A 23,054-nucleotide genomic window follows, 5' to 3' on the forward strand; every position below is an offset into this window, starting at 1 on the left:
AAATCGTAATGCAATAACACATCATTCAGAGAATCCCCATCTGTCGCCAGGGATCATTTTCTCTCCCTCTCCGTCGCTGCCTTCTCCGCGCAGCACGTCTGGCCTCGCCAGTACAATCCACACAACCCCAGATAGCAAAGATTAATCTCCAGCCACTACATCACGCTTATCAGTAACGTGACCCTTCCAAAGAGGGGGAAACTTACACCACAGCGATCAAGGCCCACAGGGCAGCCATGAGCCACTGCTCTTGACGCTTCTGCTCGGCGTTTTTGTCGTTGGTGATGTTAATGTTTGATACCCACATCATGATGATTCCGCCAACACAAAGAGCTAGAGAGAACAAGTCGTGCAGGACTCTTCTCGATGTAGCTAATCTGGGAACTGTAAATGAAGCATCTGTCACTGCTAACACCTCCCAGCTATCGTTGAGCATTGCGATTGCACACTAGAGCACGTCAGTTTTGCGTAACCAAAGACGTTGAGGAGAGGGGCTACTCACACCGACAGCACCTGCGATAATGACCTGACTCTTCGAAGGCCATTCTTTGCAAATAAATGCGAGCAGTAGAATCGAAGCGAGGCTGGTAATCCAAGCAATCAATCTCACACCCGCGTGCACCATCGCATACGGCCTCGACAGCCTCTCCGGGCGATTACGCCGCCGCGGCCGTGAAGGCATGGCGCGCTGAGGAAAATAAAAACAGTCTCAGCGATGAAGCATTTAAAAAAGAAAAAGAGAGACAAAGAAACACAGCGTTGTTGATGCTGGAGAGGAAATAAAGTGATGAAGAGAGAGTGGAGGAATGGAGATTCGGGGGTTCAAGGGTCAGGAGGGACCAATTGGAGGGGCTGGGGCTAGCCTAGTTGAGAGTAGTAGTGCTAGTGGAAGGGAGCTATCGACGTGCCGGGGGCTTTAGAGGGTGGATTTGGATATCTCAGTTTTGCATTCCACGATGGTCTAGAATTGGAGTGAGTATCACGATATCGAGAGTGAAAGGAGGAGGAGAATGCTGTTTCATCATACGTCAATGCATTGTCAAGTCACAGGCAGTACAGTGCAGTGCAGTATTTGTTAACCGACAGTGGAGACCATTGTTTGATCCCCCTGGCCTGGCCTAGACCTTGTTGCCGTAGCACACCACCACCACATTCTAACCGCCCACCGACTAATCCCTGTCCTGTTCAGCCACTTCACTTCACTGCACTCAGCCTTGTTAACATCAATCATAACATCATTATCTATCGACCTTAAATTAAAATGAATACTCCTCAACATGCAGATATATCCCCTGCGCTCCCGTTCCCTTATGCACAGCTCGCTCATCGCTCAAACGACTCACGCAATTCCTCGTCCGTGCCACTATCTCTCGCCCACCGCAAACAACAACCCCTGTTTCTCCCCAAGCCTGCTCCACCGGCTCGCGAATCATGGTCTCGATGTCTGGTCTGCACGTGTATTCGCGGATGAGCTCTGGAACAGTGGCGGTTATCTTGCCGCGGCAGGGAGAGTCGCTTGGGCAGCCTTTCTCGTCTGGACCGTTTGCGCTGCAGCAACCTGTTGTCGGTCCCTTGACGGGTTGGATGTCGTCTGAGTCGCTAGTGTTTGAGGACTCTGAGCGAGTGAAGACCGGGCCTGTTTGATTGGAGCTTGTTATGGCGATATGGATGCTTACACCGACGCCTTTGGCTCGTACCATTCTGCCAGCCTCTTCGGCCCTTTCGACGTAATATTGGATTTCTTGAGATGTTCTCGCAACGAGGATAATTTCGACTCTTCGTGTGCAATTCGATTTTTGCGCTGCCGCAATGCTTTCGAGGATGGGAACAACGAAACTGGCTCCAGTTGACGCTCCAATTAGTACCAGCGTTTCGTAAATATTCCATTTCGGGGGAACGCCATATGGCCCTGATACGAAGCCTGTAAGTTCGGATCCCGAATTCTTCGTCGCATATTCGTGTAGTCGTTTGGAGAATCCGTTATGGGCGCGCACGACAAGCTGGATGCTGTTGCAGCAACATGCGCCTTCGAGCTTATGCGCACATGCGATCGTGTATGGGTGCGCTTCGAAGGGTCCAAGACGTGGAACCCAGAGGTAAATATGCTGTCCTGCCTTCCACTTGAAGTGCACATCCTTGATGGTAACGACAGCGGTGGCTTGTCCAACAACGCGGGTAACGACTCGATGCCCAAGGTGCTTCATACCCTGACACTCAGTTCCTTGTGGTCGAAGACGGACATTTTGCCATAGCAAAAGTGCCCATCTCATGGCTCGGTCAAAAACGAGGAACGAAACACTCATCCACAGCAGCCACCGGGCATTTGAGGGAATATGCTTGTGGAGCAACCACAGCATAATGATACTGGTGAGCACATGCTGAGCCACCCAAACCTCATACGAAAGTCTCCGAATGGGAACAATTCCTGTAATAACGTTCCAAAGCAGGATAGCCCAAGCTGCAAGTCCATACTTGACCAGCGGCATAATCTGAAGGGCATAGTCAAGGAACTCGGCGCGCACCCACATAGTCCAGAAGTGAAAGCCATGAACCGTCGCAGTGACAAACATGGTCCGCGCAACCCATCGATGCAGCCAGTTGAGCCTCTCATGACTGCTCCCTATCAGGAATCCGATAACGTTGACCTTTGTCGCCAAAAGGTAGAGCAGCGGGAACTGGGTTAAAGTGACCCATGCGTTGCGATATCCGATGCGCTCCCAGTAGTACACGTCGTTCTGTGAAACCTTCCAGCTCATCAAGTAGACAATAACGACCCAATAACATGCTAGAACGATAATTCGACCGAGTGGAAGTGGTGTCGCCCATCGAAGGCCATTGATGGGGATGTAATATTGTGGATGGCCCATTTCGCGAACGACGGCGGTTGATGTCGCCCATGCTTGACTGAATGCTCCTCGTGGACGTGTTGGATGGTCTATTGATGGATCGCGACATGCTTTTAGTCTGGCGAAGTGTCAGTGTGTTCGACAAGAAGTCATCAATATGGCATACCTTTGCTGAGCGTCGAGGTAGTTGATGCCACGAATAGCAGCGAGTGCGCCGACGACACCAGCGATGGTATACCAGTATCCACGGGCAAAGGCATAATTGACTTCCATCCGCAAGCCGGGATCATGATGCATGTGGTCCATATCCATGATGAGCTATGATGCGCCGATGGCGCGGGTTCGATGTGACTTGAGTTGAAGGGACGATTCAGACGGCCAGCGTCGTGATAGAGCCAGTGTGTCTCTGGCTCATAAACAATCCTGCTATGATGGTATTGTCTTTCGCTTCAGTTGCTCATGTTACCTGCAAACAAGTCAAGTTTTGTTCGAATGCAAGTGTCCAGTTTCCCTCCGATTGTGTGACTTGTTGACACTCAGGTGAGAATGAATGAGCAAGTTGATATGATGAAACCGCTTCTTGGCTTACGGTGACTGTATCGAACAAGATGTGAAGGTCACAGGTTGCCGGGTATGAAGAGCCCGAGTGCTGATGTTGGATAAGGTAGTGAAAAAGAGTTAACCCCGCGGAGTGCGATTGCCAGACGAGATGCCCATCAGATCGCTTGTATCTGCAACTAACCTCTTTAGATTGAGCAATCAAGCGATGCGAGCTTGATACTTTGAGGCTACACCCGGCAGTAGAAACGTCGAACAACCGTCAAATTGCGCATAAAATTACTAAAACTCAAACTCACAACTACCATCTCTTTCGAATGTCCCCCAAAATGTATCCGTTCTATCCGTGCATGCCGAATATCCGATACTTATCACCATCATTAAACCTTCTCATTGTGATTCAATGTCCATGGTCTGACAAAAACTCGCTCACTAATAAGAGAGAAAACTTGCTCAAACAACCTCAGGTCCGTGCACGCTCCTGTTCTGATTGGCTCCTCCGCACGTCAAGGACCCCTGTTTTTCCCTGCGAGGTCTAGACTTTTGGGGTAGGTAGAACGAAACGTGCTCTTAATTACTCTCCACCACTAACACGGCATTTGGTGATGGAGGCTTGCACTGCTAGACTCTGCTGTAGAATTCTCTGCGACGTTGAAGAATGGGCGTTTTTTGAGGCTTTGGGTGTTTTAGATGGGCGTTTGATGTGGAATTGGCGTGAATTGCTTCAGGCTAGTGAGATGGCTTGCATTGATGGGAAGGGATCATCATGGGAGCACAGAGCCTCAATGACGTAGCTTTCATGATGGGGAGTTTGCAGATGCTGTGTGCTCATGCTGCGAAATTGGAAATATGTGTAGCTTGAGTTGATATGATATCTGACTACATGAGTCGAAAATGTTATTACATGAAAGTATTTGAGTTGGATGATCCCAATGGAAGGTCATTTCTCACAACGGCCTGATATTTGACACCATAACATACCTTCTTAGCGAAACACAGCTCACACTAGTTCAGCCTCTCCCTCATCCCCTTGCCGATATCCGCAACTCCTACAAAAGCAGCTCAGCCGCCCACCACTCCAGCCCAGCGCAGCTCTCTCCAACCACACACACAATACTCTCCCCCATAACACATCAAAATGCGCTCCTCTACACTCCTCTCAACCGCTCTCCTCTGCGGCATCTCCCTCGCCCACTTCGAAGTCAAGTATCCCGACTCCATCGGTTTCAAAGACGACGACGAGGACAAGTCTCCCTGCGGCGGCTTCACACCTGACCTCTCCAAGGACAAGCTCGTTGACTTTCACGTCGGCGGCGAGGCTATTGCTCTGCGATCAACTCACCAGCAGGGCAATTGGCTTTTCCGCGTGACCCTCAATGAGAAGGCTGATGGAGATTGGGAGCAAGTCTTTCCTATTGTTCAGCAAAGCGGTCTTGGTGATTTCTGCCAGCCGCAGGTCACTGTCCCCGAGAAATACGCTGGCAAGAAGGGCTGGGTCAACGTTGTATCCTCCGCCGTCGACGGTCTTCTCTACCAGGTACGTCCCTGCTCCAAACTTCATAAGTTAATGCTAATAAAAGGATAAGTGTATCGCTGCCAACTTCGTCAAGGGCAAAGCCGATCCTCCCAGCGACTGCAAGAACGCAACCTCGGTGAAGGCCTCATTCGTCGACGACGACAAACTCTCCGCGCTTGTCGGCAACGACTCAAAAGCCGATTCTTCATCAAGCGGCACCGCTTCAGGCACTGCTACAGGTACCGGCTCAGCTGCATCCTCGACAACGAGCGACAACGCTGTCGCGGCGCTGCAGGCTTGGTCAGCAAACGGCGTCGGCATGATAACTCTAATGACCATGGCGTTTGCCGGAGGAGCTCTACTTATTTAAATAAAAAAGAAGAAAAAAAACTGTTACGACATTGGTTGAGAGCGTTATATTTTTAATCACAAACAGAACAGACGAAACAATTCATTCCACTGTGCCTCTAAGTTACAGATCACCACATCGTTGAGTTGAGTTGAATCCTACGTTAACATCCAACCCCCATGCCAATGATCAGCGATTATCTGTACCAAGCCGTATCCGGAGAAATACTCCACGCTCAACAACGACATATTTCTCCACTAGCATCTCATTGGACATCCAAGGGTCTCTGGTCTGATGCCGACCGCAACAGGGACAGAAAATCCATATTCACCGCCAGCGTCTCTTCTCTCACTCACCTTGCCTCTGCCATTGATACACAATGCCGTTATAACATCTGATTCATATGAATTGTTTCATCTCTGTACAGTGAGCCAATGGCTTATAATTCGTCATTATATGTGTTGTGCTCTCTTTTCCCATCAGTAACGCCCTGCGAATAAACTTTTCCTATGTGTGAATCGCCCAGCTCCCGGACATAACATAACATAACATAACAAACGCCATTTGTATGTTTTTCACGTCTCTGTTCTGTACAGCCAGCTTTTGCTTTATTATGTCTCGAATCTCCCAAGCCATTGTATACCTACCAAGCCATTCTAGCACCCATTGACATCTTGCCTCCATTTGTTACGCTTTCTATTTACTACGTTCTATTTTACGTCCTATTTTGACTCTCGCCGTTTATCTCAAAGTCTTGATGAGCTAAAACTTTATCCAGTTGATCTACCTTGGAACTCTGGCTGTTTGCCAGTATGGCAGCTGTAGACCTCTACCACGCCAGCTTCTCGAAGCAGCTCTTCAACTACATACCCACAGACCAGCCACTGTACCAAACATGGGGTACATCATGGCCGAAACGAGAAGTGGGCGTTATGCTCAGTCTTGATATAGCTTCGTGTTCGATACTTTTGCTTTACCTTTGTCGAACGCCGTTGTCACGGTTTACTCCCCGCTGGTTACAACCGTTTGCGCAAGAGCCGCCACCGTTTCATCCCAAAGAGAGGAAATGGACTTTTTGGACTTTGTGTCTTCTGCTCATTGCCCTGCTTGGGCTGGGGCTGGCTATTAGTTCTGCTATTGTTCATTCTCGTCACAAAGCTTCGTTTATGGAGCTCGTGCCTTGGACTGTTGTGGCGTTGGTTACGGTTCTGGGTAGACCTGTCCAAGCTCCCAAGTTGTTGATGTTACAGTATTTTCTCATGATGGCAACTACTCTAACCCTTAGAGCGATCTATTATCTCAGCTTCAAGGTCAACTCAATCAATCCCTTCGAAATTGGACACCTCACCCTTGAGATCTTGGCAATTCTGGTCATTATGAACATGCCCCTTCGAAACCCATTCTGGGGTTCGTCAAATATCGGAAACGCCAAAGCCGCTCCATCAAACCACGTCCGAAGCCCTGAAGATAACCTCACCCTCTTCCAATTCTGGACCATGAGATGGGTAAACCCCCTATCAAAAATCGCCCAAAAACGAGAGATCGCCATTGAGGACGTCTGGCAGCTACCATATGAGTTTCAGCACTGGAGACTGCACCAGGTATTCCGAACGCTCAAGGGCAAGCTTCTTCCATGTCTCATCGAAGCAAACGGCCTAGATCTTCTCATCGGCACATTTGCAGCCATTCTTGAACGAGTCGCTGAAGTTTCTAATCTTCGTCTTACAAGCAAGCTTTATCAATCCCTCGACAAGAACGACCCTGCAGAAGCTGGGCTCTGGTGTGTCGTTATTCTCAGCATCGACACCATCCGTCAAATCGCAAGAACGTCGTCAGGATGGTACTCCCGCAAGGCTTACGAACGAAGTCGCGGCGAGACATTCATCGGTCTATTCAGCAAACTCCTCACAAGAGCCGTCCCAGGGTCCGAAATGACAGAGAAAGACCCCTTATCTGGCGTTGGAGGAAATGACACTTCTTCAAGTCGCTTTGGCAGATTCTTCAACAAATGCTGCGGCCGCAACAAGTCCAGGCCAGCAGAAAAACCAACACAAGACCATCAAGCTTCAAACGCAAAGGTAGTCAACCTAATTCGCGGAGATACTTATGAGATATCCCAACGATTCTGGGAGTTTCCCCGCGTTGTAGCAACGCCCATAAAAGTCATCGTCACAATCTACTACTTAATCGACATAATGGGCTGGCCATCGTGCGTCGGCTTCGGATTCATGGTCGTCTTCCTCATCTGCAATTCCCTCCTCGTTCGCCAAGTCATCAAACTTGAGCGTCAAAGAACGGGGCATTCTGATCGGAGGGCTCAGGCTGTTGCGCATTTTGTAGAGGCTAGTCGCCCGCTTAAGCTCAATGGCTGGACATCCTCGTGGAGAGATCGCATTTTGAGGTTTCGAGATGTCGAGATGAGGAAGAGGTTTCATATTTCTATCGTCAATGCTACTATCTCCACGATCAATGTTTTTGGCGGTGCGGTTTATCCGTTTGCGAGTATTTGCTTATACACACTCATCCTTGGACGCGGTCTACCCAACGACGTTATTTGGCCTTCACTACAACTCTTTGCACAGCTCGAGGCGAGTACCCGCGAGGCTTTCGATCTTATCTCTGCAGTATGGAAGTGCACTATCCCCGTTGAGCGTGTCAACAAATACATGTCCGAACCCGACCGAGACGAAGACGCCTTTAGCGGTTGTGAAGCGCGCGATATCGAGTTCAACAAAGCAAGTTTCGCACGCCCCTCAACAGACCATCTTGTTCTTCGCGACCTAACCCTCAAATTCTCAACGGGTCTGACCGTTGTGCGCGGTAAAGTTGGTTCAGGCAAATCTAGCTTATTGCTTGCGATCCTCAACGAACTGGAGCACAAGAGTGGTCACTTCTCGAGAGCCGATGAACCAATTTCATATGCGCAACAGCTCCCATGGTTGCAGAATAAGAGTATCAGAGATAACATTACCTTCCATGAAACGTTCGATAGTGCGAGATATAGGGATGTTGTTAGTGCTTGCGCACTGATTCCTGATTTCGCAACGTTTCCTATGGGTGATCAAACGAAGCTTGAGGAGGGTGGTATTGGCCTTTCCGGCGGTCAAAAGGCGCGTGTGGCCCTGGCGAGGGCAGTTTATAGCAGCTGTCGGATTCTTCTTTTGGACGACCCTCTCGCAGCTCTGGATCACGACACAGCGAGTTATATTGTTCAGCGCTTCCTTTGTGGACCACTGGCCAAGACCAGAACAATTGTTCTCGTTACGCATCGCGATGATCTCGTTCTTCGACATGCCGATCAGGTTATTGATATCAACGATGGTTACGCCCATGTTCTCACTCCAACGGAACTCAAAGAAGAGCTCGAACATCCACATCTTTTCAACTCTGGTGCTGCTGAAGTTCAACCTCACGAAATGCCTAATGGGCATGTATCTGAAGAACTTCCAAGCGACAAGGGTCTTCCTGAAGAAGTTACCGAAACAGGGGCTATTCCTATTGGTATCTATCTTAGGTACATGGGTGCAGGAGGATGGCACCTATGGGTATTTCTATCTTTGTTCTATGGACTATCGCGATACTGTGACATTGCGCGAGCACGACTTCTCGAAGCATGGGGCCACGAATCTGCAAACTTCGAGACCCTAATCGAAAGCGAATATTGGGGTCTTCCCAATCCTAACCAGAACCCCAGGCCCTGGCTCTATGTTCTAGCAGGTCTATCAATCGCCCAAATCGTCTCGTACGCCTCAGCCCAAGTCCTCCTCGCTTCAATTAGCATCCGCGCAGCTCAACGACTCTTCAGAATCGCCATCGACAGAGTTAGCAAGGCGTCATTCCGGTACCACGATATCACACCGACAGGCCAGCTCAAGAACCGCCTCATCTCCGACATGGGCATGGTCGATGGCGGAATTCTTGCACCCCTCGAGCAATTTGTGTTTAACCTGGTCGCTCTCTCGCTGAGTCTCTTCGCCATCATGACACACCAGATCTTTCTTGTAGGGGTTATCTTTGTTGTCGCCATTCTGTTCGCATACTTCTATCGTATATACGTCCCCGCTTCGCGCTGTCTACGCAGAATGGAGATGCGATATCTGACTCCCATCATCGCCAACATTGGAGTGATGCAGGATGGTCTTGTAACAATTCGTGCTCTCAAGGTTGAGAGCCGCTTTCAAAAGAAGCACTTGGAAGCTGTTGATGACTTCCAAAAGCACGATCATTTCTTCTGGAGTATGACGTTCTGGCTCGACTTTAGACTCGGTATGTCTTCGGCCATCATGCGAACTATCCTTGTTCTCTCCATGGTATACATGGGCACACCAGCTAGTGCAGTCGGTTTTGTTCTGACTCAAACCAACATCGCCATGATCGCCGTTCAGCAACTATGTGAGAAGTTTGCGGCTCTTCAGCTCGATGCCGTGTCGCTCGAGAGAGTCGATGCCCTGAACCGTATCCCGGAGGAACCCAGCGGTGATATTGAGCCTCCCCAAGACTGGCCCAGGCCATGCGATAGCGTACGCTTCCAGGATATGTCATTCAAGTACGCCGATGACCTCCCCGCGGTTCTGGACAACGTATCATTCGAGATTCCTGGGGGTTCAACATGCGCAGTTCTCGGTCGAACAGGCTCCGGAAAGTCAACCATCGCAAACGCTCTCCTCGTAACACAAGCACCGTACTCAGGCGCTGTCTCAATCGGGAGCATTGATCTCGCTTACATCAACCGTACAGCCCTCCGCAATCGCGTAACGTTCATCCAACAAGATCCAATCCTCTTCCCGGGCACACTACACGACAACATCGACCCCGAAGCCAAGTTCTCCGACCAAGAGTGCGCAAACGCAATCCATCGCGTTCTCGGTACTGACTGGGGTCTCGAAACCCGCATTGACGCAGGTGGAAAGAATCTCAGTCAGGGGCAGAGACAGCTGGTGGGTATATGTCGAGCTGTGCTGCGTCGAAGTGGCCTTGTCATTCTTGATGAGGCGACGGCGTCGATTGATCGTGGGACAGCGGCGATGGTGCAGAGGATCCTTAGACAGGAACTCAGAGAGAGCACTGTCATCACGATTGCGCATCGGTTGGAGGCTGTGGAGGATGCAACATGGTGCTTGAGGTTGGATAGGGGGAGGGTGGTTGAGTGTGGGCCGGCAAATGATATAGGGAGAAATGCTGGGGAGGTGGCGGATATATAAGGAAAAGTTGTTGCCATTTATTGCGATTTGGGCGCTATAGTTTAGATGAGCAGGTTGAAGATGAAATGAGATATTAGATAATATCCAAACGTATATAAATTAGTATGTCTTCAAGCTTGAAGTGAAAAGAGTGAACGGGCCTATTGGCTTTATATAATTGAGGTCTTGTGATAAGTCTGTAGGTTTCACATTGATTTGCTTGGCTTGACTGCAGACCTCTATCACCGATCATGACAGATGGGGGTATACAACTGATAGTCATGAGATGAATTATTGTGAATGACCTTTGCAAACAGGCATTAGAGTAGGTAGTCTGTTTGTAGCTCGCGTCACACGAAGTGACCAGTACATAGACCTTATGATAGAAGTTTGTCCTCACTTCACACGGATGACTTCATGACCAAGTTTCATGAAACGAGCAAAGCAAAGTTGTGTTGGATATCGTCTTACAAGCATATCAACAGACAGGATCACATTATCAAGCGCGTAACAAACAATTACGAGCCACAGCAATCTTGCCTCGTTTCATCCCACATATCCCCCATAGTCAGTCCCTGACGAAATTCAAGACTTTGGGGGTTTGCAATATCGGGATGTGGATACAGCATGATTTGCGGTAAGCGGACCAGTCAAATCAATCTAATTAATGATCTTGGACCCTGGCGGTTGAAATCACATCCGGGTATAATTTAATGACAGGGGACTCTTCCGTTTTGTACCGTGTTTTCCAAGGTTAATATCCTTGTGATGGATACAGACATGAGGCCATTCACAAACATGTAAAGTGAGGAAGCAATAAATAGCTTTAGAATGTACCATAAGAATAGTAATAGCCGTGAATATTTGGCGGAGACCTTCCTGGCCGGGTCGGCTACGACCTTCACCGTCGCGGCTCCGCGAGTGGACCCTCCCTTTCCGACATTCTCTCGGAAGCGCCTCAGGTACACAGCCAATCAGACCTCAGATCCGAGTCTCCGAAACTCCGACCTCGAGCTCCGAGTTGATGGAAACATGGAAGGCATATAACATCGGCATCTATCCGTGCCTAACCTATCTAAACAATCCTGAATCTTATCGGAACAGCACGGAAGAGTATACTCACGGTTTCCGCGGTTCAAGGGGGGCACTTATATCCTTTCTTTTTTTTTTCCCCCTTCATCGGCAATCGATATCCTCTCCTTTACAGGCACGGCAGTGCTAGAGTCTTTACCCGACGGTGAAGCATTTCCGGAAATTTATAAAAAAACAGATCTGAGAATTTTAATAAAAAAAGAACATGGAAATAACTGGAAATCGTAGGCTGAGTCCACTTGCAGACCTCGGCAAAGCTCGGTCATGCGCTTCACCTTTTTTCTTGCTATTGTTTTACTTCTCCCCTTGACGGCGGACGATGGCCGTTTGGAAAGGGTGTGAGTCTTGGTTAGAGGTGTGTAGATAGAAGTAAAGAGCTGTGGGGGATGATGATTGGTGGTAGCTACCGTTGAATTGACGAAAGAGAACCAATGATACAAAAAGAGTCCCTGCTTGGAGCTCGTGATCATGAATACGTAAATTCTCCCTTCACCTGCCTGGGCTGTCATGATACGGCTCTGCCTTTCTCCTCACGAATAAAGTTGATTGATTGATTATCTAAGGGGGAGAGGACCCCGCAATATCACAAGCTCGGCTACCCGTCGGTAAAAGTGCATCGACGTCACTTACAACCAATCTCTCACCGAGCTCGCCTCGTAAATTGAGTCATCTCAAGCTCGTGATCACCAAAACTATTTCCTTCAGGGCTTTTACAGTTGTAGCATGTGCCACGCTTAAAGAAATACTCAGAGGCTCGTTGTTCTCGGCCGCATGGAATGATGCTCTGAACCCTGGTCCTCCATCTGCCCGGACCACTGGTGGGGCATTGACTCTCGGTCTAAAGAAACCCAGAGCTGAGGGCCGACGTCAGAGTTCGTGGAATATTTGTTTTGTGAGGTGGGAGTTTCTTGTGTTGGTTCTGGAAGGGGTTTAGAGGAGTTGCATGTGAGAGACGATGGACGGCATCTGGGTGGGAGGGTGTGAAGGCATGAATTTACATGCCATGATGAGAATACACTTTGGTGTTCAATTATACAGATTCGTGAACATTAACTTGATAAAACAGGTTACAGGTAGAGCAATTAAAATACTCAACAATATCATATTCACACAAATCACACCTTTGAATGCCGTGTCTTCAGCCAATCCATTGCCAAGGCATCCTCCGAGGTCTTCCATTCTCACCCCCAATCCCGTTCCCGTCCATTCCCCAACTCCAACTTATTTTCCCCGTAATCTAGTTCACAATGTGGGGTTCTCCGGACTTCAATCATAACCTTTTGAGGTGTGTAAGTATTAGACCCTCTCCCTCTAGACTCGGTCCATCGCCGACATGGATCGTGGTCATGGCATATGCTACTCTACTCTACTCTTTCAATTCTCTTTAAATTGTTTCCCTCCTCCGATTTCCGCTCTTGTTTCTCTTCTCTCCTCTTAGCCCTCTTTTTCACTTTTTCGTCCCTTTCTCTCTGTCTCTCTTGTGTCTGTTCCTCGAAGCTACCCTTAGACTAAAAGTAAATAAAACCATCCACCGATCCGAACCTCGGCTCTACGAACTCGGCGCAAACTCTCGGATTTTGAAATAGTTGTTTGACTCGGCGCAAGATTGACCGAGAGATCAGTTCTGTCGCAATGGCTTCAAAGAATGGAAATGGAAAGAAACAGCCGCCCTCAGCGGCTGTTAACCTCATTGGTATGTCGCAGCCAAAGGAAACGGTTCTTAGAGAGCGGTTCCCCATGCGCAATTGTACAGAAGCTAACATGAATCGCAGCTGGTGGTGGTGCTGGTATGATGGAAGCTCTCGCATGTCATCCCCTCGGTAAGATCCAGTCGCAAACCCAAAAAATCTCACAACCAAGAAAAGTAATTAACATGTAAAATTAACAGACACAATCAAAGTCCGCATGCAGCTCTCAAGGCGCGCGCGCCAACCAGGTGCCCCCAAGCGCGGCTTCATCAAGACCGGCGCCGCCATCATCGCAAAGGAGACACCCCTCGGTCTCTACAAGGGTCTCGGCGCCGTCCTCACAGGCATCGTGCCAAAGATGGCCATCCGCTTCACGTCCTTTGAGTGGTACAAGCAAATCCTCGCTGATCCAACAACCGGCACTGTCTCTGGAAAGGCTACCTTCATCGCCGGTCTATCAGCCGGTGTCACAGAAGCCGTCGCCGTCGTCACGCCCATGGAGGTCATCAAGATTCGCCTGCAGGCGCAACACCACTCCATGGCAGATCCTCTCGACGTCCCCAAGTATCGCAATGCTGCGCATGCGCTGTACACTGTTGTTAAGGAGGAGGGTTTCGGTGCGCTGTACCGCGGTGTGAGCTTGACAGCGTTGAGGCAGGGTTCTAACCAGGCTGTCAACTTTACTGCGTACAGCTACTTTAAGGACTGGTTGAAGAAGTGGCAGCCTCAGTATGAGAACACAAACCTGCCCAACTGGCAGACTACTCTTATCGGTCTTGTTTCTGGTGCTATGGGTCCTATGAGCAACGCTCCTATTGATACTATCAAGACTCGCCTGCAAAAGGCTACTGCTGAGCCTGGAGTCAGCGCCTGGACACGCATTACTCGAATTGCGGGAGACATGTTCAAGTGAGTTACACATTTCGAAACGAGAAAGATTGATATACTGACTCTTCACAGGCAAGAAGGAGTTCACGCTTTCTACAAGGGTATCACCCCTCGAATCATGCGTGTCGCCCCCGGCCAGGCCGTTACCTTCACCGTCTACGAGTTCCTCAAGGATAAGCTAGAAAAGAGCAACATTTCCTTAGTTGGAGGCAAGTACGAGGAATAAAGCAGTGGCAACAAACCACGAAATCACCATCACCAACTGAAGATCTTTGTCGGAGAAACCTTTTACCCAGAAGGACGAACCACGAGAACGCCAGTTATACACATATCTTGGAAGCCGCTTGTATCGTCTCAGTTTCTAATCTGTTCACAGTGCAAGTTGCTGTGAAGGAAGCTGAAGAGTCGATCTAAGCAGAGGAGAGAAGGACAAAAGAAAAAGAAGGATGAAGAGTATAGAGAGCGGACAAGTATACCATGCATTGGAGTGAAGGGCGGCTTGGGTTCTTATTGCGTGCATGCATCTTGGATAAATACCAGCATTTGTAGCTTGGGCAATTGACTTTTTTTGTGTATCAATTTCAACGTTTATCTAATTCTCCGTTTCAGACTGTAGGCGCTGAAAAAGGCACGGCTAATATGAACGTTTCACCGTACTGACTCAGATCTCGCGAACTCAGATTCATCGACCAGGTCGCTTGGGTCGGCTAAAGCCCTGTCGGGCCGCAACCTTGGGATGCAAATCCTCCAAAACCGACTGCTCGGTAATCTCACTAGGCTCCTCCACCTCAAACTTCTTCTCAAGCTTAAGACCAGCCTCCCTCTCAGCGACCTCCAGAACGGATCGCTTCATCAGGGGGTACATCATTCGGAACTTGATGGACTTGTTTCCGGGTGTTGACGGGCAGGTGTAGAAGAACAGAATGGGGCTCGACTCGGCACCGTTGTGCGTGTGAGTGTAGCGGTAGAAGGTGAACCGCGGCTCAGTTGAGGAGATGGCCTGCGTCAGTTCTGCAATGCCGCTTGGAGTGGGTGCCTCGGGGACGAGCTCCACCACCTCGGTATCGGGGTTGATTTTCTATAGAGGGGTTAGTTTATGTGGGATCAGGTCATGTTTCAAGTACTTACCAGCATCGCCACGATTCGGCCACCGTCCTGGCCAACTTCCCTCAGAGCAGCAACAGCGTCTTCGGAGATGGGCATAGCAAAGTTCTTGCTCAGATGAATCTCCTTGTGGCCTGTTCCTGATCCCGCCTCTTGCTCAGCACGCTTGACCTCGCCCAATTGCTGCTCCTCTTCGGTGAGTGGTGCATCCAGCTTATTATGCGCATCGTGCTTCTCGAAGCCTTTCACGCTCAATTCCTCGGCTGTCGTAGCAAAGATAGTCTCTCGGAAATGCTCTGTTCCCAGCTCACGCACAAAGGTCAAGCGTGTTGAGGCGAATAGCATCTTTTGGCGCACCTTCGCCGAGTCGGGGACATAGGTAATGGCTAGGAATCGAGGAGCGGTGTCATAGCGACGGAGGATAATGTAGAGAGCGGCATCAGGCTTAAGGTGAGGCTCGAGACCAGAGAGGTTATCGGAGAAAGAGCTTGACTTTGAAGGGATCGTAGCAACGGGGACCAGAGCCTCTTTCTCAATGGTTGCGAGTAGACCAAAGGTATCGTCCGACGACAGCAACGAGTTGAACTGGTCCTGCAGCTCCTGAGAGGCTACAATTGTTAGCAGTAGTCCACCGCTAGAGTCTCTATAGTCTTACCTGATATTCCGGACTGCATCTTGCCTATCTCATGGATTGTAGGTGTAGGTATTGATGTTGTCTTGGGTTGCTCCGTCGTCAGCTCTACCCCGCCACTTTCCCCTGCGTTGGCACTCGGAGCTCCAGTGGGGCCGCCATTCATGCATTGATTTACGTCAGATGTCTCGATTTGCTTACCCTACATTCGCCAAATACTCTGATATAAGACGTCTACTGGCGCATGGAAGACACGAATGCGAGGGGTTTGACTACAAGAGATTTTTATTTATATATCTCTATTTGCAATGAGATCTGGTCAGAAAAATGACCTACGTTGACGTTCAACTCCAGTATCTGCAATTACGAGTAAAAGGAAAACGCATCATCATATGATCAAGTTGGCTGCAACAGTAAGATCGGATCTGAACAACTGATCTAAGCAGCCTTAAAAGCTGTGCATTATTTTCTCCTTAGTGTAAGATATTGTACACCGTTGACCCAGACGGCCTCAAGATTGCTTGACATCAACCACAATACCATCCAGCTGCCTAGACATTATTTCCCTCTGGTGCTTGCAAGAGCATATGAATGCGAAGTCGGATTGTTGTCCCTCATCGCTAAATAGCCATGATGACCATGAACAGAAGACCGCCAATTGTGGGCAGCGTCGAGATCTCGAAGCGCCTCGATTCTGACACATCCACACGGCTTGGTGCCACGGAGGGAAGAGAGCCCGTCTCTGTCACCAAAGTCTCACTTGTGGAAGGCTCTGTTTGAGACTTTGGTGGAATTCCAGGCACCTCTCTCGTAGAGTCTGGGGCACTCGCTGCTGGGGCCAATAGGGATACACTTGAAGGCTGCGTGAGAGTAGACGGGAAGTTGATGGTCGACTGTGGAGGTGACTGCTCAGGCTGATCGGGCGAGGTAACGGGAGGATCAGATGGAATGGAAGTCGGCGATGGGAGAGTGACTGATGTCACGGGGGGTTGCTGAACGGCCTCACTCTGAGGAAGGGGGACGCCTGGCAGAGGAGAAGATGTAGCCACGGGGAGTGCGTCAGAAGCAAACGAAGCCTGTGGAGCCATGGAGGGAGGGACAGCATTGATAGACATAGGCTGGTTCAACGGGTTATCTAGCTGAGGCACAGGTTCAGAAGCTTGAAGCTCAGCCGGTTCGATGATGAACAAGTTCGAGATGCTGGGAGTACCCTCGGGGCAGATTCCACCGCACATGGGAGAGTTGGGGTCTTGAGTACATGGGTAGTTGCAGGAGTGTTCGTTGACCGACTTGATGGCGTTGGCATCATCTCCGCAACGGCAAGCACTGAAAATGTTAGACTTTGTTTGATGATCATGCAATAACTTACTCAGGAGACACCGCGGCAAACATGTGGCCAGCGCAAGCGTCCTGGCATGCTTCAGGAGTCAGGATACCGTTGGGAAGCGGAACTGGGTTGCTGAAGCCCGCAGCGTCAACAGTGGCACAGCCCCAGTACTTAAACTGCTCTCCATAAGATGTTTGGCCAAGGGCAGCCGTAACGCCAAAGGCAGCGATCAATAGATGAGAAAACATGATGAGATGAAGTAAAAAGCAAACGAGAGGAGTTTCGCGATTCAGGTTTATGGTGAGGGGATATTGACCTGAAGAAGATGGAAAGAAAAAAGTAATGGAGGAAGAAGAAGAATATGAAGCGAGGAAGGACGTTGAGGGCATGGTCTGCGCGTGTGGTTCGGGAAGGAGGTCCATATTCTGCTGATGAGGGCAGGACCCGTGGCCGCACCTACCTTACCTCGCTGAACTGTGATCATTGCCAAACTCCATCTTGACTCAAACCAGGAACAAAAACTCTTCCTAATTTCCAGTCGGGGCTGGCGCTCCTGGCGCTTGAGCAGTTGTCGTCGCTGGTGGTGCCGCTGCTGCTGGTGGTGCTGTCGCAGCAGCTTCTCCTTGCGATTCCCACGTGCCACCATTCTTCTCCGCAAGCTCTCGCATGGCATTTGCGTCAATCTTGTTGAAGAGGGTAGTGATTTCCGCAACGTCGCGATCAATTTGCTCCTCCTTCTCTTTGCGATGTTCATCAGCTCTGTCGACAGGTCCAAATACCCAGAGCTCTTTGATTGTACGAGTCAGAGCAAGTAGTTCCTTGATGCTCTCGTACTATTCCATGTCAGTGACGATACTTCGATGACTCGCTGTAAAACTTACCAGTTCGTCGAACTTTCTCTGTGTCCTTAAGCCAGCGGCTGCCATTGTATCGGGGTCTCTGTAGTTCAGCTTGTTCGCTTGGGCCTCGTAGTCGCCTTGCTTTTCCTTGTCCATGCCATTTACAGTGACACAATTCATCAAATCGCGGTAGGATCTGAGGATCTCGGAGATGATCTTCTGATGCTTGTCTGGGCGTTGTTAGCAATGTGATAATATTCGGTCAAGAGGATCTTACCCATCAAATTGGTGGGAGTTGATGTATCCATCTTGAATTATGTACTCTTGATAGTATTATGGCTTGAGTATTACAGACTTGCAAAGTTTTGATGGATAACTGTAAGTGTGATGTTCGTGAAGCTATGAATCTGTTCATGGTGAGCTTTGACAGTCTGGTTGAGCTTGAAAGAAGTGGGGGTGGGGCTTCAAATTCCGAGGTGGGGGGCCGAGCATCTGGGTACTGGACAGTAAAAGGTTCAGAATACCTAGGAAACATGATTGTGATCCATGGATCCATGTCTATTCGATACTGGTTCAAAAAATAGCATGAATTCTATCGAATGGTATAACCAAATTAATTCTGTATTTATCTTCAGCCCCAGAGCTCTGAACCAACAGTACAGTACATACCTTTGGAATGTGACAGCTTGGCCTCCTGTGTTAACGTGAACCCTAAATTGCATGACCTTTCAATGCAAATGCCGTGTCCTCAGGGGGGCAAGAAAACTTATACCCTCTCTTACAAACAGGTCAAGTACCTAAGGTTCGTAGACCCAGTAGGCCTTGAGATTAGTCATTTTTATTATCTAGGATGAATGTTAGGCGTTTTCTTGCCTTCCCTGGCATGTGTATCTTTCGAATGGTCTTTTTAATTATCCCGTGATGATGTTAGAGAAACTCTACTTGGTGCAGACATAACAGATTGCCCAACCCAATCCTAGACGCCCATCCCATAACCAATAATTCCAGAAACCCAGAAGTAAGGAATACTTGCGCTTCCCTTTCGTCGAAACACTTCCCATGAAAGGCCCCAAATTAAACATGCAGTGCAGACTTTCGAGAAAACCCCCATCATTCGTAAAATCCCTGTAGGCGATGCGGGTCCATTATATTTGTCCCTCCTTTAATTATGGTTGTCCTTTCCATCCACGATTCTCTCCCTTCCATCCGAGCTGGGGCCAGCCTTTGGGGAGGGTTGAGAAGGGAGGGAGTGTGTATTGGCCTTCACACTTATCTGCCTCGCACTTTAAATCGCACATGCCATAGTTCTGGCAATAACAATCGGCGGCGTTTGGACAATTGACTGCGGGTTTGCCAAAGATGACTGCGAAAAGTTAGTTTATCAGTGAGTAACTGTGTGGGCATTGAACGTACTGTGCCATGAGTATTCAAGAACTCTGCCGCTAAGGTCATCTCCCAAGGCAGACACAATCAGCCACTCACGAAATCGCACATACTCTGCGCGAGGACGCAAGTGAATGGTCTCACGGCGAACAGCAAATTGCGAGCAGCAAGTGACGCCGACTTCCTCAGGAATCTCAAGACTGGGAAATAGCTCCTGGAAAGCGGCCTTGTAAACATGGCGGGCGTGAATAGGTTCGCCCTCCTTCGCAGGAGCCTCGTCCTTGACAGGTCGAATCTCAGCAGGACAACCAAGGACCCAGACACATCGCAAATTGGCATAGCCGACCTTCTTTAGGTTATCGAAACGGAAGTTTTGGAGCAGAGGGAGAGCATCGTAATCGGGGTTATCGTTGTGCCATTGGAAGCGCTCGGCGTGGTGGAAGACGACGTTGCCGGGCAGGGAGTCGTATCGATCAATGATGTAGCTGCAGGCAGAAATATCAGTATCAGTACTACAAAATTGGGAACAAAAAGACATACGTTAGGAAGACCATGGCCTCGCGACCCTTATTCATAGGCACAGTCAACTTGGCCTTGTTGTCGTCGACCACGTAGATGTTCTTCTTCCATTCAGGGAGATATTCATCAAGCCACGAAACATTTTCATGCTTCATACTGGCGACCACCATCTCGACATCGTTGTCACCCAAGGCCATATGAGAGTAATCATTTCTATGTTTTCGCGCCGGCGTACTCGAGGGTAAAAAAGTGTCGCGGAAGAAGTAGATAAAGAAGACGAAGAAGACAAATGCGCCGACAGTGTTGGCGCGATTCGTACGCTGTCGAGGACTCCAATGACCAGCCATGATGAAACAATGGCGGTCGAGATGGGCGCACGGAAAAGGTAGAATTCGAAAAGGCAATGAGTGTTTTGAATTGCGACGGGGGATAAATGAGAGTCGAAAGGGTCGGAGTTTGAAGCAAGGGTTGACGATACTCGAGGTTTGGTGGTCAGGCACTTTGTTCTTAGGGGGTCTTGAGGATTATCCCTTGACTGGGATGGGGTGACGGGGAGCTCGCCCTTGAATGGAATGGATTTGGGGCAGTCAGAGCCAGACCCTTCAAAGCCGCAGTGGCTTGGCCGCATCTGGTGGATCGTCTTCATTGGATCCCCTGCGTTAGTGCGTATAGTGAGCCACTGACTTCTTCAACAATGGAGATCAGGGACTGTTCTTCCTCATTTGCATCATTGACGTGGTTTGGAATGAAGTGAGTGTTGATCATGATACACATTTAGTGATTTCACTCATAACGGCCAGAGATCAAAGTTAATCTTTCAGGTGCGACGGGTATCAAACCGATCAAGCTTATCACCACAGGCGCTCACAGATTGGACCACCACGAAGCTTCAAAGCCACCATACCAAGCTCAATGCCTCAATATGATAAGCTTCGGCGACTGCTGCTTTGAGCCATAGGAAACTTCGCGCATGTTTGATAGTCCGGATTAACGAGTCTTGGAGCGCCCACAGTATAAACACGAAGGCGTACCCTTACAACTGCTGCAAGTTGATTTATTCAGTCAGAATCCCCGTGTTTTCTGCTTGAGCTGCCACTCAGCCCTACGGTCGTGATCACCAACTTCTGGTGTGCAGAGAGCTCGGCGATCTCGCAACCTCAAACAGGACCTCAGGCCGTGGGCTCAGAAACTCCTCTGCTGAACTATGCGTCGAGAAGAGTATAAGCGCACCCAGGATGGTCGCAACAGAGTTAAACCACCAACAAGGTCGCTCGCATATCTCAGCACGCGAGGCAGAAAACCCGCTGATACGTAGTGACACAATAAATCACGATGCACAAGCCCGTCTGATGGGAGGGTTGCCCATCGAGCTTGTCAGAGACGAAGGCTTATGATACGAGTATCTTAGACTGAGTATTGAAGTCCAAAGTCCTTATCCTAGATACCCATCATCTCTGCGCTGAGGAAGTTTATAGGTTAAGTTGGCAACGTAATGGCCCCCAAAGCGCATGCAACTACTCAAATCAGCTGCATATCGGGCAACAACTCCTTCAGATGGATTCCGTTCCTACGGCCCTAGCTAGTTGCCAGCTTCGAGTACTCATGCCCTTGAGCTCGGGTCCTTAGGGCTCTTGATTGACACTTACAGACACTGATTCCGCCCCCATCTGATCCTACGAAATCCACAGAGAATGACCACCTGAAGCGAGCAACAGCCATGGCCTTAGGATACCCTATCCTGTGGCTTCATTCGCCTGCCTGGCGTCTTGGAGTGGTCAGTACAGATTATCGCAGCTGAACGAAAATGCTATACCGATAAATATAGACGAAAATGGACGAACAAGTATAATTGGGTGCCCAGAGCGTATCTATGAAGTACGGATGCCGTTAGCATTGACAATGGAAAAGTCCTCGTCTTGGTACGAGCAACCCAGTCTGAATCCTTCAAGCTCAATGCATCTTTACGCAGCCGAAGTGACCAAATCGAGGCTTAGAGGATAGTGCCTGGTTCATCTCCACGTCTCTCAGGCCTCGGCTACATGTGCAGCAATTCATCAATATTTCGTAAATGAGGAAAATATCATCGTATCCCGGGGCTTTGCCGATTCGCAGCCTCCTAAAAGGTCCAATCTCCTGCAAACTCATCCTGTCTTAGCTAGTGCTTATTACGAAGCCGTACCGTCGACCAATCCGAGATCCATGTAATTCTCCCCGCCATTGCCAGACTAATTTGCCCTAACGTGGAAGGGAAGGGTTTGAGGCTGACGATGAAACGACAACACCAGTCTCATGTTTTTAGTCAGGTAACTCAAACGAGGGTGAAAAGTATCGGATCTGGGGAAGAAACTTTGTAGCACAGAAAGGAACTTCAGGTGAGTTTTGGAAACATTCTTTTTTCTCATGGAACTCAATTGCAGGCGACAAAACACGGTTACGGGGCCCAAGAAAGTCCGAGTTCGCGATGGTCTCCTTTTTCGCGAGATCAATATCGCCAAGGTATTCAGGATTCGTGTATCGAATGAAAGCCCTGGCTATGACCCATCCCAGGATGCAGTTGACCAAATATGAAAATAATTTGTGTCTTGGGTTAAAGTGAACAAGAATCCTAATTTGCCCATATTTTCTAGGTGATCCTTCGCGGAAAATACGGAGCGTGCATTATACTTGATATGAATCACGGCAGGCTTCAACTATTAGTGGCACTTCAGCTCGTTGCTGACCGCATGTTGATGAGGCATGAACCCTACTGAATTGCTGCCCATGTCACGATCCTTGCTTGACAACACGGGGGCTAAAACATGGGTCCTGTCTGTTCCCTTTTTCGACGTCGCCTCACATCGGATTCACTTGATGAGGTGAACAGCCATGCATCCGCATATCAATGGCTGCAGAAAGGCGACCTGCAGTGGCAATGAACTCGAAAGTTATAACTCAAAAGGAACAGTCACGCGGAAGAGGCTTTTCTTGTGCACTGCAGCCAAGGATTAGGTGCAGATACCTGTGGACATGAATAGGCGAACAATCTTACTTGCATCGACGCGAAATACCAAAAAGCCAAGTTACGGAAGAGGGACTTGGCTTCTGGGGAGACTGAGAATAAGCTACAATATTGATCAACAGACGGACTCGCCAGA

The 23,054-nt window shown here is 49.2% G+C and overlaps 8 protein-coding genes across 8 annotated transcripts; 3 read left to right on the top strand and 5 right to left on the bottom strand.

Moving 5' to 3' along the window:
• Positions 1 to 202: 202 nt before the first annotated feature.
• FOBCDRAFT_237697 (uncharacterized protein) lies at positions 203 to 3,158 on the bottom strand (the record flags this gene model as incomplete). The annotated part of the gene is made up of 4 exons (XM_031175433.3): positions 203 to 448; positions 503 to 688; positions 1,344 to 2,964; positions 3,013 to 3,158. 4 exons carry the CDS (start codon positions 3,156 to 3,158, stop codon positions 203 to 205), a joined length of 2,199 nt encoding a protein of 732 aa, XP_031046566.3.
• Positions 3,159 to 4,542: 1,384 nt separating this feature from the next.
• On the top strand, positions 4,543 to 5,290 carry FOBCDRAFT_198170 (uncharacterized protein; the record flags this gene model as incomplete). Its single annotated transcript, XM_031175435.1, has 2 exons — positions 4,543 to 4,941; positions 4,991 to 5,290. 2 exons carry the CDS (start codon positions 4,543 to 4,545, stop codon positions 5,288 to 5,290), a joined length of 699 nt encoding a protein of 232 aa, XP_031046568.1.
• A 321-nt stretch (positions 5,291 to 5,611) lies between these two features.
• FOBCDRAFT_178184 (uncharacterized protein) lies at positions 5,612 to 10,534 on the top strand. The gene is made up of 2 exons (XM_031175436.3): positions 5,612 to 5,835; positions 6,048 to 10,534. The coding sequence occupies exon 2, from the start codon at positions 6,082 to 6,084 to the stop codon at positions 10,468 to 10,470; it is 4,389 nt and encodes a 1,462-aa protein (XP_031046569.2). The 5' UTR covers positions 5,612 to 5,835; positions 6,048 to 6,081; the 3' UTR covers positions 10,471 to 10,534.
• Positions 10,535 to 12,783: 2,249 nt separating this feature from the next.
• On the top strand, positions 12,784 to 14,690 carry FOBCDRAFT_178187 (mitochondrial carrier domain-containing protein). Its single transcript, XM_031175438.3, has 4 exons — positions 12,784 to 13,234; positions 13,314 to 13,361; positions 13,430 to 14,138; positions 14,190 to 14,690. The coding sequence occupies exons 1-4, from the start codon at positions 13,174 to 13,176 to the stop codon at positions 14,341 to 14,343; spliced, it is 972 nt and encodes a 323-aa protein (XP_031046571.2). The 5' UTR covers positions 12,784 to 13,173; the 3' UTR covers positions 14,344 to 14,690.
• On the bottom strand, positions 14,691 to 15,949 carry FOBCDRAFT_216808 (uncharacterized protein). The gene is made up of 3 exons (XM_031175439.3): positions 15,877 to 15,949; positions 15,246 to 15,829; positions 14,691 to 15,195 (listed from the first exon to the last, which is right to left on the bottom strand). Exons 1-3 carry the CDS (start codon positions 15,893 to 15,895, stop codon positions 14,800 to 14,802), a joined length of 999 nt encoding a protein of 332 aa, XP_031046572.3. The 5' UTR covers positions 15,896 to 15,949; the 3' UTR covers positions 14,691 to 14,799.
• Positions 15,950 to 16,472: 523 nt separating this feature from the next.
• FOBCDRAFT_270564 (uncharacterized protein) lies at positions 16,473 to 17,427 on the bottom strand (the record flags this gene model as incomplete). Its single annotated transcript, XM_059611449.1, has 2 exons — positions 16,473 to 17,178; positions 17,222 to 17,427. The coding sequence occupies 2 exons, from the start codon at positions 17,425 to 17,427 to the stop codon at positions 16,473 to 16,475; spliced, it is 912 nt and encodes a 303-aa protein (XP_059466909.1).
• A 279-nt stretch (positions 17,428 to 17,706) lies between these two features.
• On the bottom strand, positions 17,707 to 18,417 carry FOBCDRAFT_289524 (uncharacterized protein; the record flags this gene model as incomplete). Its single annotated transcript, XM_054703704.2, has 3 exons — positions 18,296 to 18,417; positions 18,061 to 18,248; positions 17,707 to 18,012 (listed from the first exon to the last, which is right to left on the bottom strand). The coding sequence occupies exons 1-3, from the start codon at positions 18,324 to 18,326 to the stop codon at positions 17,707 to 17,709; spliced, it is 525 nt and encodes a 174-aa protein (XP_054559679.2). The 5' UTR covers positions 18,327 to 18,417.
• A 411-nt stretch (positions 18,418 to 18,828) lies between these two features.
• Positions 18,829 to 20,483, bottom strand: FOBCDRAFT_216811 (uncharacterized protein). The gene is made up of 3 exons (XM_054703705.2): positions 19,942 to 20,483; positions 19,432 to 19,886; positions 18,829 to 19,381 (listed from the first exon to the last, which is right to left on the bottom strand). Exons 1-3 carry the CDS (start codon positions 20,265 to 20,267, stop codon positions 19,185 to 19,187), a joined length of 978 nt encoding a protein of 325 aa, XP_054559680.1. The 5' UTR covers positions 20,268 to 20,483; the 3' UTR covers positions 18,829 to 19,184.
• Between the last annotated feature and the right edge of the window lie 2,571 nt (positions 20,484 to 23,054).

Source organism: Fusarium oxysporum, chromosome III (genome assembly GCF_013085055.1).
Source record: "Fusarium oxysporum Fo47 chromosome III, complete sequence".
In the NCBI taxonomy this organism is placed as follows: domain Eukaryota; kingdom Fungi; phylum Ascomycota; class Sordariomycetes; order Hypocreales; family Nectriaceae; genus Fusarium; species Fusarium oxysporum.